Source organism: Branchiostoma floridae, chromosome 13, assembly GCF_000003815.2.
Source record: "Branchiostoma floridae strain S238N-H82 chromosome 13, Bfl_VNyyK, whole genome shotgun sequence".
NCBI lineage: Eukaryota > Metazoa > Chordata > Leptocardii > Amphioxiformes > Branchiostomatidae > Branchiostoma > Branchiostoma floridae.
In genome coordinates, this window is record NC_049991.1 from 4,655,425 (window position 1) to 4,669,558 (window position 14,134).

A 14,134-nucleotide genomic window follows, 5' to 3' on the forward strand; every position below is an offset into this window, starting at 1 on the left:
CTATGGTGCCATAAGATGGTATCAAAGCTGGCCAAGGAGTATAGCCGGCCAAAGGGAGTCAAACTGGGCACCTACGGTGGGTTTGATACTATATTAAGCCACCGTGGATCTGCTTGGAGATTAGTTTACTGCAGCTTCCGGGACGTGACGTTGGAGACACGTGACTGCAGCGATGGGTCGTAGGTGCCAGATAACCTGTGTCACCCCCCGTCTCTGTTCAACTATTTCAGTGTTGGTCAGGTAAAGTTATTTTCATGATACATGTTTCTCTAATTGTTTAGTATCTTTGCTGTGGAAGCAGTCAAAGAATTTCAGGGTGCACTTAGCATTCAATCATATCTAAGATTAGCATAAACACCATAGATATCCCACTTGCAGTTTGACAACTGATATCAATGCATATTATATTCAATGACATAAAGCTAACTGCGCTACTTTGAATGTGCTATACTTATCTCTAACACTAAAACAACAACAAAAATTGCACCACTACGACTACGTATGCACTGCGTAAAGACAATGTTTAGAATGAATGTCAGGTGTCAATCATCCATCAATGATCTCCTCAAGCTCTCTCAGCACCTCTTCCAGATCGTCAAGGTCCTCGTCTTCCTCCAGACCGCCAAGTTCAAAGCCCTCGTCTTCCTCCAGTCCGTCATGTTCAAGGCCCTCGTCTTCCTCCAGTTCACCAGGTTGAGGGTCCTGGTCTTCCCCCAGCCCGTCAAGTTCAAGGTTCTCGTCTTCCTCCAGTCCGTCAAGTTCAAGACCCTCGTCTTCATCCAATCCGTCAAGTTCGAAGCCCTTGTCTTCCTCCAGTCCGTCAAGTCCAAGTCCCTCGTCTTTCTCTAGTCCGTCAAGTCCAAGGCCCTCGTCTTTCTCCAGTCCGTCAAGTCCAAGGCCCTCGTCTTTCTCCAGTCCGTCAAGTCCAAGGCCCTCGTCTTTCTCCAGTCCGTCAAGTCCAAGACCCTCGTCTTCCTCCAGTCCGTCAAGTCCAAGACCCTCGTCTTCCTCCAGTCCGTCAAGTTCAAGACCCTCGTCTTCTTCCAGTCCTTCAAGTTCAAGACCCTTGTCAACTTGAAGGTTCCGGATTTCCTCCAGCATGTCTAGATCTGCCTCGAGAACGTTCCTGATTTCCTCCATCCCGTCAGGCTGGGGGTCGTGAAGGTCCCTCGATTCCTCGTACCCATCAGGCTCTGGAATGTCCCGGATGTTGGGGAGGTCCCGGATGTTCGACGGGTCCCGGATATCCGTGAGGTCCCGGATGTCCTGCAGTTGTCGGTCGATCTCGTTGAGGACGAGTGACACCTTCTTGGTGGCTTCTTCGCCCGCCTCGATGGCATCGGCCGTCAGCTCGGACATGGAATCTAGCATCTATAAAGAGGAGGGAATGATAGTTACATTTTGTGTCACTTACAGAAGTGCAAAGTTTATCAAATACGTTTTATCAAACAAAGTTACATTGATAGATATGGTTCCTAGTACCCCTACAACAGATATGCCACGAAGTTAAACTCTAAATATTAGATGTTAAAGCCCCATTATGTTATGTTATGGTCACAGAACTAGAATTTATAATGTCAATGACGTATATCAACACTTTTTATTTTATTTCTGATGCTTATTTACAAAAACAAGCTACACAAGGTTTGCTGATTTTCTGAAACCATCTTAAACTAGACCGTTCTGTAAACAACAACATAGCAGTAACGTTACACTGGTAGGTCCCAAAGGGTGGGTTAACTAGTTATGGGATTGGCTAATGATTCAATGTTTCAAGAATATTTAAAGAATTCGAATTAAAGTCATTCTGCATAACAGGCATAGATATACTCAATAAAACCAACCTCTCTGAGCTGCATAGCAGCATCCTCTCCAGTCTCCGTATGTGCTGTTTCCAGGCCCAGGTTCTTCCGTCCCTCCAGGTCGTCCATCAGCGCCTCTGCTGTTTGCTTCAGGTACTGCAGGCCGTTGTCCACCTCGGCTCCAATATTACGTTTGCCCTTGTCAGCTGTAAGGAAATAAATACAAATGTACATATGAATATGGTGCACTGATATCTTTATCTATTCTTGGAAATAAAGTTTTACCTTATAATAAGAGGCACTATGATATGGCCAGAAGAAATTAACAAATCAGTTGTCCCCATTTTATATTGATTGAAATGCAGTGGTCAGCTTCGTTCGGTGGTTTATTCAGTGGTTATAGAACCGTTAGCGAAGACAAGCCAAGAAGAAAATAGAAACCACACAGGTCATATGTCACCATATACACCTCGGGGCGGGATGTTAATGATTTGATAGATCTATAGATTTTTAGGAATTGCATAAAATAAGTATAACACCACTATACATGCAGGCAGCCTTCCTTGCCAATATGTTCTGATAAGCAAAGAATGCTTTAAACAGAGTTATGGTTATGCCATGTCTTCCATACCACCACTATCCAAGCCAATGACGAACACTCCTTATCTAGAAGCTTGGGAAAAACCTTATTGGGTATTGATAAAATGATTTTTAGATTAACTACCTTGACAAACGACTTCCAGCACTTTGTCTCTGATCCGGTCCAGGTCTTCAAAATCATTAGCCGTGGCCACGTAGTCGTCATTCGACGCGATGAGCTATAAAATACGTCAACACTGACTTACATGTATGTAGTAGTAGTAGTAGTAGTAGTAGCAGCAGCGGTAGTAGTAGTAGTAGTAGTGGTGGTAGTAGTAACAGTGGTAGTTGTAGCAGTAGTAGCAGCAGTAGTAGTAGAAGTAGTAATTGTAGTGGTAGTAGTAGTGGTAGCAGTAGTGGTAGTAGTAGCAGTAGTAGTAGTAGAAGCAGCAACAGCAGCAGGAGAAGTAGTAGCAGTAGTAGTAGTAGTAATAATAGTAGTAGTAGTAGTAGTAGTAGTAATAATAATAGTAGTAGTAGTAGAGTGGCGCATTTCTAAAACGACTGCCTAGTTGCAAGCCTAGGGTCGAATTATCATGCTTGTTTACATGTATAAAGATTATGTACTCTCCCCACTAATGTATCAAAATCTTGCCATACGTATTGTATTATATGGACCATCGAATACCCATAAAATATTTCGTAATTTTACATATGCTTAAAAATACACATTCTAAAATAAATTTTGAAATAAATTGATTTCTTTTGCTACACACATCAGCATAGAATACATAATTCAAAATAGATATAATGGAGAAAAAATTATTAAACTTAGAGGGGTTTTTCTTACCTTAAGTTCGGATATTTTGTACTTAGCCACGCCCACAGTGAACACATGCGCACCCTTGTTTTTCACATACTGCGCAGGCTGTCTCACTTGGTCGGTGGCCTTTCCGTCAGTTATTAAGATGATAATCTAAAAAAATTGTTGTTTGAAAATAGGGTTATTTATATTATATAACATTTACTATGATAGTCTAGAACAATCGTTTGATAACAATCAGTCGATATGCGATGCACTTACGAGAGTATCATACCCTTTCTTTGGCTGATTTAAGTTTTTGAATAAGTGCGTTCTTTATCTTTTTATATCAATCATGTTTGCCCTTGGATTCTCAATTTTCCTGTCCATTGTATATTCTACCTGACCTCTATTGGTTTATCATCTATATCTTTAGCTGTCAATATTATATTGTATTCTTTGTTCATAATAGGGCATTTTTAATTTGCTATACATAGAAAAATAATGAATAAACTTTCTCATTCAATATAAATTTAGTAAAGACTTTGTCAAGGAATTTCTTGCCAAAAGCTGGATTTAGACGTCAAGAAATTTCGGTAAGTACAATTTCGTGTTGGAAATTAATTTTAATTTCTACCATTGGATGAAAATTTCAAGTCAAAAGCATCGTTACCTTTTCAACACCATCCCTGGCACCATTAGCTTTGGTGAACTCTTCGTAAACAGCCTTTAGGGACTGTCCGGTTTTTGTTTGATATTGGTTCATGTACTCAATCTTCTTGATAGCATCCAGCAAGGCCTATGTGAAGAAAAAGATAGAAACATGCATTTTATGGTCGCATTCATATACTGTCAATAAGTTGTATGGGAGCGAAACGTGGCAAGTGGGGTAGGGGGTTTCCCGAGCAGCCTTCGTAACCCCTGCTTCGTCTGTTGACTCAGTGAAGTCAAGCTTGATGTTTCTGACTCACAGTATGGAGAAGAGATGCTGCTACAGCAATAGCCATGAGGCGCTCTTCTTATTCATGATGGTAACATCAGGCTCTCCGAACTTGAATAAAAACATATGCAGCTGATCATAAGCATCCGTCTCAGAGCGCCTTCCACACAATATTGCTTTTAAAAATATTGGGCATCACATACAGAAACAGAATACTAGTAACAGGTTACCGTAGAAGAAATCAGAGAGAAGTTACGGCAAGAGACAGAATGCTAAGATGACCAGGACATATCCTGCACGTGATAGTGAACAGAAAGCGAAGAAGACCCTTGACTCGGGACGCCACTCAGTGGAAGAAGAAAAACGGGGGAAGACAAAGATAAACTCTATTTCAAAATTAACATCAGCATCACTATCATCACAATCATCAATATGAAAGTGAACATCACCACCATCATATCAAAAGTAATATCAATGTCATCAACATTGTCATTATCAACATTCGCATCAAAATGAACATCAACATCATCACCAACAACAACATTATCACCAGAACATCAGCAACTACATCAACACCATCAGCTCCAGCATTATTACCGCCAAAGCATTATCGGCAGCAACACATAGCCACATTGGCAGTATCGAATTCCCGACCTACATTCGTTTGATAGTCATCTACTGTGAACTGTTAAAAACAGTAAGTAAAACACTGATAAAACATCTTATGGGCAAAGTCAGAGCTAGTCATCCGATGACAGTAAAATATACATACCTCTCTATTATTGTATTGGTTCATCTTGAACTCCGTTTGCATGTCCTTAGCGAACTGGTACACACCGAATCTAGCCTTGTTGGGGCCTATCTCGAACCCTGCCGCCAGTTTCAGGATGAACTGCCGTACTGCGGGGAAGTTCCGTGTCTTCACACTCTTAGATCCGTCCACTAGGACATGGATGTCCGCCTTGGAGCGGCATGTGGGCGCTTCACGAACAGAAAAAAAGAAATGAAACATTATTATGACCAAGGAGCTTTTCACACTTAGATAAATCATAAATTTAATTCCTGTCATTAACCACAATGCGATTATAGCAAGCTTCTCCTCAGTAATGAAAATTATTCTTCAATTCATTTGCATAAATTGTATCTATAAAAAGTTCTTCTCTTTCTAAGCCTGCGTTACATATGTCACATGTTTGAATAGACCCCTCGCTGTTAAATATGCCCCCGCTCCTGAAACATTTAGGAAACTAAATGCTACCGTAAGTGCTACTAGGTTCTACAAGGGTTTGGAGTAGCTCTGTTGAGAGTTAGGTAACAATTAGATATTTGTTTTACTTCACTGCATAACAGATTATTAATCTACAAACTTTAATTAGCTGAAGACAGAATATTTGTACCGGGAATATCAACAGGTCCTTGGCTCCATGTTATTCCTACACGGAGGTAGATGTGATGACTCAGTCCGCATCCCCAGACGCGATTGGACGACGAACTGACGTAGATCTGAGTGAGGCTTCCTCCGACCAATCGCCAGGCGGTTCCCTGTGGTACTTTGGCCGTTATTCCTGGGTGAGAAAAATAGCAAAAATACGTCACATTTTGTGCGGTTCATCTATCAGGTGTTGCAATTGTGTTGCACGAAACTGTCAGTATGATTTATCTAAGTGATGCAATTCTCTAAAGTGCAATTCAATTTTTGGCCCAGAAACGTTGTCGGATATTCCTACGTACGTGTGTAGTGTAGCCATGTTTAGCCTAGGTCATATTTCCAAACTTGGGCCCGGCCGGGATGTTTTTAATTAACAAACGAAAAATTAAAATGTATACTTTTAGAAATATACACAGATTATGCCCATGAATCTTTTTTTTAACGTTTTGTGTATTTGATGTCTTTTATATCATTCTTTTCACTCCTGAAAGCTACCCAAAAACATGGCCATTTCACCACTTGATAAACTAAGTTGACCGGTGGTTGAAACCATTGTGCAAGAAGATAGCGGCTAACACTGGTTTTGAAGGCTTGCAGATTGCATACAAAATGGAAACCCTTGTGATCGAGAAAGTTCCATAGTTAGGCAAGGAAACCTTTGCTGTAGAAGGACTTTGAGACTCACGATAGTATTTGAACACTATAATGTTACGCTGAAAGGGCTCTAAATGGGCCAGAAATGTGAGATCATTGGAGCAATTATAGTTCTAAATTTATATAAGACTCAAGGGGAAAAAACACTTTTATGTCCATTGAAAGCATGCCAATTGCAAGATGAGCCAAACAGAGGAAGATGTGCAACAACCCCATGATGCTTGGCGCAGATTCTTCAGAGGAGCTACATATGAAATCCAAGATGGCCGACACTCAACTCCCGTATCAGAAAGTCATGTAAGTACACGTCTTTAGAACAGTGTTTTTTTACCGATTCTGATGAAGACTTGTCCAATGGCGCTCACTCCCCACACCACGTTATACCCCACGCTGATGCTGACCAGGGTACCCGTGACTTGGACCCAGCCTGTTCCAACGGAGCCTGTGCCTCCATATGTGCCACTGCGGTACCAGATCGTGCCGCTAGATGTCACTCCCCACACGCCGCAGTACCCGATCGACACATACGATAGGCCGCCTCGTATGGTCGATCCGCCGGGTATCAGTTGCCAGCCCGTTCCTGTAAAATTGCACTGCATTAGGCTACCTTGTCATATAGCTAGAGGACATCGACCAATCATAATGCTCCATCTCGCTTCACTCAGTAGTTTATTTGGTGATTATAGGAATCGTGCAAGAATTAGTGCACCGTATATCCACAGGGTAGGTCATTAACTCTTTCTACAACATTATCGACGATGCATCCTCAATTTATCAACATTTTGGCCGCCATATTGATGGGACGGATAAATCCAAGATGGCGACCGGTCATTCGGAACGCACTGGGAATCATTTTAAAATCCTACGTTTTTACGCTCACTCAATATGAAAATGCTATGGCAAATGAGTGAATTATAATTTTTTTCTTTAATCAAGAATCGGCATGAGTCACTAGCCCGCCAACATGGCTGACACTACATGACGTCATAATCACGTGACACCTAAGTCTAGTTGTCCTACCAATGAGGTTCCTGGTGGTTATCCCTGTCCGTCTCCAGATGGTACCACAAGGGCAGATGCCCCAGACAGAGTTGCTTGAGGAACTGACGCACACTGACTTCAGGGGCCGTCCCGTGACCACCCTCCAAGAACTGCCATACACTTTCTGCACTGTAATACCTAAAAGAAAAAAAGAAAAACGGTTTTCTTCCGTTCCATAAACATATGATAGAGGGACTCAATGAAATTTGGCTATGTATACAGAGTTAACACTGAGAAACTCTGGTCATATACTAACATTAAAAATGCATTACCGTAACAGCTGTATAGTTCTGTGCGGTCAAGATGGAAAAAAATCAAAAACCAAAGCCTTTGTGTTTTACGATTAACTCACCAAGTTCAAGACACTTTCACAACTATTATGTCACATAAGCCAGTTCAAAGTTTCAATTGCGGATGCGTTGGGCGCCAAAAGTGATGGCCAATACACCATGCTAAATACATTGTTCAGACATGTTTTGTTCATTTTCAGGCCCAGGGCCTTTGACTTTGATATACGCATGCGCAGTTGAAACCGGAACAGTATTGCCAACATAACCTACTATACTCCCAAGCAGAGGTTAGGCTCCGGCCGTTTTTTAACTTCTTTTTTAGTCGTATTTATCGGGCTTTCTATTTTGTATTGTATCTTGTATTATCAAAACCTTAGAAACGGCCGGAGCCTAACCTCTGCTTGGAGAATAAACATAACCTACCGATTCGCACGTAGACTTGGTTTCTCCTGTCGACTCCCCACACAATGCCCTTGCCGGAACTGATCTGCACAAGGTTTCCGTCTATCTGCTTCCACTCCCTGCCGAAGTGGCCTTCCTTCCCGTACGTTCCGACCCGGTAGAAGACGACGCCTCGGGAGTTCACGCCCCACACTCCGCTCCAGCCGACGGTCACAAACGAAAGAGACCCCGGACAAGTGTCCCAACCCGAACCTGAAAATGGACAACAAAAGGCAATTCCATACAAAATATATATAAAATGCTTTGTGTTGTATTGCTGTACGAGAGGACAGTATATAGTAGAGTAGGTTCATCCCTCAAGCTACCGACATCTTGCACACTGCAGTCGTCCCTCAGAAAGACATCTGGGGCCGCATAGTTCAAGTTTTGAACTTTTATTCTGTACGAGAGGACAGTTTGTAGAAATCTTTGTATGGGCAGTAGGCACCTATTTGTCCTTCAATTTTGGACAAGTCTAGATATTAGGGTTCTTTCTTACTGTTACGATATTCAAAAAGGACTTACCTGTTATTTCAGTAGATATTGCTCCGGCTATAGAAGAAAGAAAATGCAAATATTAGAATTCATAACCCCTTAACTTTGAATACTTTGCAAAAAAGGCGATGCATTCCCAACTTCTGTAATACTACTTAGAAACAGCAAAAGTTGCAAAAGTTGCATAAAAAGGAATGTTCTTGATGAAGTAAAATGTCTTTCCGTAACCGTAATCAAAACTTAACTCGATATGAAATTAATAATAACTCACTCGGCTCAGCTTCACAGACGATCCTGTTGGTACATTTACAGATTTGGTTTCCGGATCTCCACATTTCATTTTTCTGAAAGCAAATACACAATAGAAAATAGTGAAAACATAAGACAATTAACAACTCACCTCCGTGAAAACAGAGGTATTGTATTTAATCTCTCACTGTATGTTTCTGTCCCTCTTTCCGTCTCTCTCTCCCTCTCTCTGTCTCTCTGTCTCTCTGTCTCTCTCTCTCTCTCTCTCTCTCTCTCTCTGTGTCTGTTTGTGTGTGTGTGCGTGGATTCCTTCGTTTGTTTGTCTTGGCGTGCGTCCGTAGTTATGTGAATGTTGGAGTGTTGCAAGGTGCAATGCAGAAGTGGTGTAGTAGGGTACTCAGAGAATTGGAGATACGGCATGACTCGTGTTCGATGGGGTTGTAATATTTTGAAAACATTGCCGTTTGAATGCACTGCCCGTCGATTCGAAATACCTAAATGCCGCGTTTTTTTAAAACAACGGATATAGGTTACCCCACGGATAAAGGTGAAGTAGCGTTACTTTGATCATGAAACCAGCAAACCTGGTAATATTTCCTTTGCTGGAGCACCCACAGTTGCTTCGTCGATTTGAAAGACATAAATACCTCGTTTTTAACAACAACGGATATAGGTTACCCACGGATAAAGGTGAAGTAGCGTTACTTTGATCATGAAACCAGCAAACCTGGTAATATTTCCTTTGCTGGAGCACCCACAGTTGCTTCGTCGATTTGAAAGACATAAATACCTCGTTTTTAACAACAACGGATATAGGTTACCCACGGATAAAGGTGAACTAGCAATAATTTGGTTATCATACCTGGTAATAGTTTCCATCGCGGAAGCATCCACAGCTGCTTCGCGGGATGCAGGTGGAACCACTGAGGACGTACCCCTGGTCACACACACACGACTCCACGCACAGCCTGATACAGGGTCTAGGGTCGGGCTCGGCACACGTCAACGGGCAGGCAGAGCCACAAGGGTTGTACTGACTGTGGGCAGGGCACGGCATTGCTGTGGAAGAAAAGAAAGATAGTATGATTAGTTTAGTGATGAGGACAATGCGTGCAGACTTCAGTTTGTAGTTCTTGTGTCTGTAAAATCTTTCTGTTTTTATGCTCTTGTAACTTTCAGATGTTTTTGGCACGTATGACTTATACTTCTGTGGAGAAGAAAAATCGGCAATGAATTCGAAATTGATAGTTAGATACCGTCAGAGAATGAAAAGGCATGGTACAAAATGAAACATGTCGTCGGAGAGTAGCTTTTTATATCCTAAGTATAAATTTGATATGCAAAAAAAAATCTAGTTGGAGAACTCATTTGCACCAACATCGTCTAAACTTGCCTTAAATGTCTTCCTCTCTGTTGCATATAAATTCATAGCTAAGATTGATAGCTAAGTTCTCTAACTACGATCTCTTTAGTGTCAATGACGAAAGGTGGTGGATTCTACCTGAAGCATCTGAATGTTTCCAAAAGCATATCCAGTTTCGTGAGTGATTGCTATTTGGCGTATCTTATTACCTGTATAACTTCCATCGACACAAGAAAAAGTTCTACTTACGACACCGGTTTGCGGTTCTCCACCTTCCCGGGTTTCCTCCCGCTGCCCGACAGTCGTCGCTGTAGGCCTCCAGATTCTCACACAACATGTCCTCATCCCCGCTGTACGCCGCCATGTCGAACACACACGACTCAAAATACGTCGCTGGGTTCAGCACGGAGATGCAGGCCTGAAAAAAAGCATCTTTAACTTAAAAAATATCCCTTAATATATTTTGGCGACACCTCAGCAGCGGAGCCACCGGTACCGATATTATAGTATTATAGACTGAGATTAGGAGATTCTGAAGATGCTCTTTTACCAAGCTGAATGATTTGCTAATAAACAAATAAATAAGCTGGATCAGTTCAGATCATCCTCATAAGAGGTACCATTAATACTAGTAATGTGCGACCATGCATCTCTATCTAGCATGGCGGCTAGCAGGTTGCGCTCCTTTAGACCGACCTCCTCCTCCAATACTTTCTTAAGTGTCAGGTTCGGTCGTGCCCTTTTTCTCTTCACGTCAGGTTCAACATGAATCAGTCACTGCCTGATAAGGGCATTGGGACATCTCGAATGAAAATATCACTAAAAACATTTTGATGACACCTCAGGAGCAGAGCCATCGAAGTGGTACAGTTTGAGCGTAAAAGATTCTAAAGATGCCCTCTTACAAAGATGGGTTGAAAACCACGTACTGAGGTGCAAGTCTAAAAGGAGACTCGGGCATATTTGATTGCAAAATCTCTGAAAACGATTTTGGGGTGACATCTCAGGGGCAGAGCCACCGAAATAGTATTGCGATTGGACTGAAAAAATGTAAGATACCCTTTTCAAGCTCGGGATTCAAGCCTGAAAAGAAGGGCATCTTAGATGAATACATTTTTGGTGATACATCAGGAGCGGAGCCACCGAAATAGTATTGTGATTGAGCTCAGCCTCTGAAATTGATCTTCATACACATAAGCGTCTGGCCATTGTTAAGGATAAAACCATGAACTTACCCGGAATGGACCAGTTGGTAGGCGCAGAAGTCCGCACTTATCTGGTCGCTGGTAAAGTCGCCTGTCACCGGCAGAAATGTCCGTAGTGTCAAAATTGTCTTGGGGTCTTGTATCTGGACAACTGTGAGAGAGAAGACCGGTCAAACTTTCAAATTGCACAGTACAAAACTTGAAAGGATATTTTTAGATTAAAGCAATAGCAACAGTATTTCGTTGCCATTGAAAACACTTTGAAGTCTGTCAATCATGTCGAAAAGATTAACGTGTCATCTGAGAATCAAGATACAGATTTCCGGCCACCTTTGACCCCTTAATGCCACATTTCAGCATGTTCCGAGTGTGACCCGAAATAAAGCACTCGGGATCCTCCGTACGTCGGCGAGTTTCGAACGAAGGCACCCGAAGTTTGGCGAAGCTGACCAGCACTTGCTATAGAAGTTTTTTTTTTTTTTTTTTCTTCCTGATTCCGTGTTCGTCACGGCACTTCATTACATGTAACAGAAAACTGTACAATATGTAGCTTATATCATATTTCTAAGAATACATTCTGATTTGAAAATTTTCAGAATGATTTCTGCATCTTGACATAGTGAATTCGGGGATGACACTGTAGACTTATATTTTACAATGGATAGTTTCGCAACTAGCAGCAGTTCATTGATGTACCGAAACTTGTTTAACATATGAGGGTTGTGTCCAAAAATAATGTCATGTACAGTGAGAGATATGGAATAACTAAACAAACTTTCCACATAATCCCATAATGGTTTAACAATTTTACAGTCAAAGAAAAAATGCTCTATATATTCTATAATATCGCAAAAAATACACTTATTATTTTCTACAATTCTCATTTTATGCAACAATATTTTGGTCGGATAAATATTATGCAAGATCTTCCATTGCAAACTAATAAGTTTGGGTTCTTTAGTGGTCAAGAAGGGAGATTTCCATAGTACATGCCAAGAAATGGAACGAAAATCGTACATTGGAAATCGTTTCTCCCAGAAATTCTGTGAGACTGGGACTGCTTGGTATTGCATGATATAGAAATTCTTAAAGAAGATAGAGTCTAGTAAGCGGATATCTTTACCACAAAGTTTGATACTAGGAGATTCTTCGTTGTCTAATCGAGAAACACCTTTCCATTGTTTGGGAATTGAATTGATTAAAGCATGATACTGTAGTAATACATGTGCATCATTACCAACAATAGCTTTTACATCATCAAAAGATATAAAGTTACCCTGATCATCCACAATATCATTTACATAAAGAATATGTCGTCTAATCCATTTCTTAAAATAAAGCATGTTGCCCTTGTACCTTATACAAGCATTGTTCCATAACAATTGCCAATTTACTTGATTTACCTCAATATCATTGACATTCTGTACAGGTTTCATTTCATACCAAGTAAGTATGAGTTTACGGTAATAGAGAGGTAAGGGCAACAGTGAATCTTTAGATGACACATGGACTGCCGAGCAGTTATGCTATAGAAGTTTGGCGGACCGAACAGCGAACGGAATTGCCATTATGTGGTGTCCCGGTCCCTCAGTCAACAACAATTCCGAGGCCTACTACCCATGATTTCTAGGGATGTGGATTATATTTCCTGCAAGGAGGTCAATTATAGGTTGATCTTTACTTGTAGATAGGGCCACACCAATTTTATTTGTTTCTTCTCGGAATCGCCTGTCCATCATTTTTTTCCTCTTCAAAAAAGAAATTAAGTCCCGAGAAAACATCACAAACCTGCTATCACAAACCTGTAAATGTAACCATTCAGAGCCACATACACATAATTTCAGTCTAAATGCAATGCCTTTTATTTACATCATTAGCAACAAATCTAAGGAAGGGATTCATTGCATAGAGCGTGCCGCTAAGTACCTATTCTTTTTTGTGTTACCCCAGACCTTTTGAAAAAAAATAATCTCTATCTTTTTTCGACCTGTGGGTCCAATTATTTTCTGGGAAATCCGAGAAGCAACAAATAAATTTGGTGTGGCCTATGGTACACTCCATAGTTTCGCTTTTCGCTTGCTAGCTAACCACATGGCTACGTTACTGGTGTCTGAAATCTTAATTTCAAACTTAAAAGTTTGAAACGTCGCCACATACGTGTCGTCATCAGGAGCGATCCAACTGTTGCCGTACAAAAGGGAGGTGGCGGCAACCTGTCCTCCCGGCATCAGGTTGTCGTCGTTCGGCCGGCCGTTGTAGTTTCCGCACATTCCACTAACCTATAGGGGAGGAGGTAAAAGTGTTAATGAGTAAGTAAGCGTAGTTAAACTGCATATTCAAAGACTATCAATCCCAATTTGTGATTTCCATCTGAATAGGCTCCACCTGACAAATGCCCCATTACTGCATCATTCCTACGGAACAACTGATACAAGTGGATATCATGCTCGAAAATACACCAAACTTTTTCGTCACTCTAACTGGTATTTGTGCAATTCTTTAAAGATGGTAATTTAGAAAAGTACAGCATGATTACACCTCACCACAAAGCATAGATATTGTCGTATGACTTTTTTTTCTACCGTAGCTAGCGCGGTGTCGTAATCTTTTGACTTGAGCAAGAATTCCATCAAATCAGCTTGCGATTGTAATCATGAGCCCGCCATATTTGATGTCACCTAAGTTGTTACTTGTTCATGTATATGGTATCGAGCAGGGTTGTAGCCAGCCTGAAATCATTTTCAGTCCCCTCGATTTTGAATGGGAATCCTATCGAGCACCGAAGGCATGACGTGGTGTTGCGCGTCAATTCTAGGGGGTCTGGGTCCCAGAAAATTTTGTAAC

The 14,134-nt window shown here is 41.3% G+C and overlaps 1 protein-coding gene across 1 annotated transcript in view; it reads right to left on the reverse strand.

Moving 5' to 3' along the window:
* Window positions 1-546: 546 nt before the first annotated feature.
* The window catches only part of LOC118429374, a gene marked incomplete in the record, with an annotated part of 64,220 nt that continues 50,632 nt past the window's right edge, over window positions 547-14,134 (reverse strand). The window contains 7 exon segments of the mRNA XM_035839853.1: window positions 547-1,371; window positions 1,845-2,008; window positions 2,527-2,620; window positions 3,232-3,357; window positions 3,857-3,982; window positions 4,896-5,104; window positions 5,521-5,688. Of these exon segments, the coding sequence (XP_035695746.1) occupies window positions 547-1,371; window positions 1,845-2,008; window positions 2,527-2,620; window positions 3,232-3,357; window positions 3,857-3,982; window positions 4,896-5,104; window positions 5,521-5,688 (1,712 nt within the window).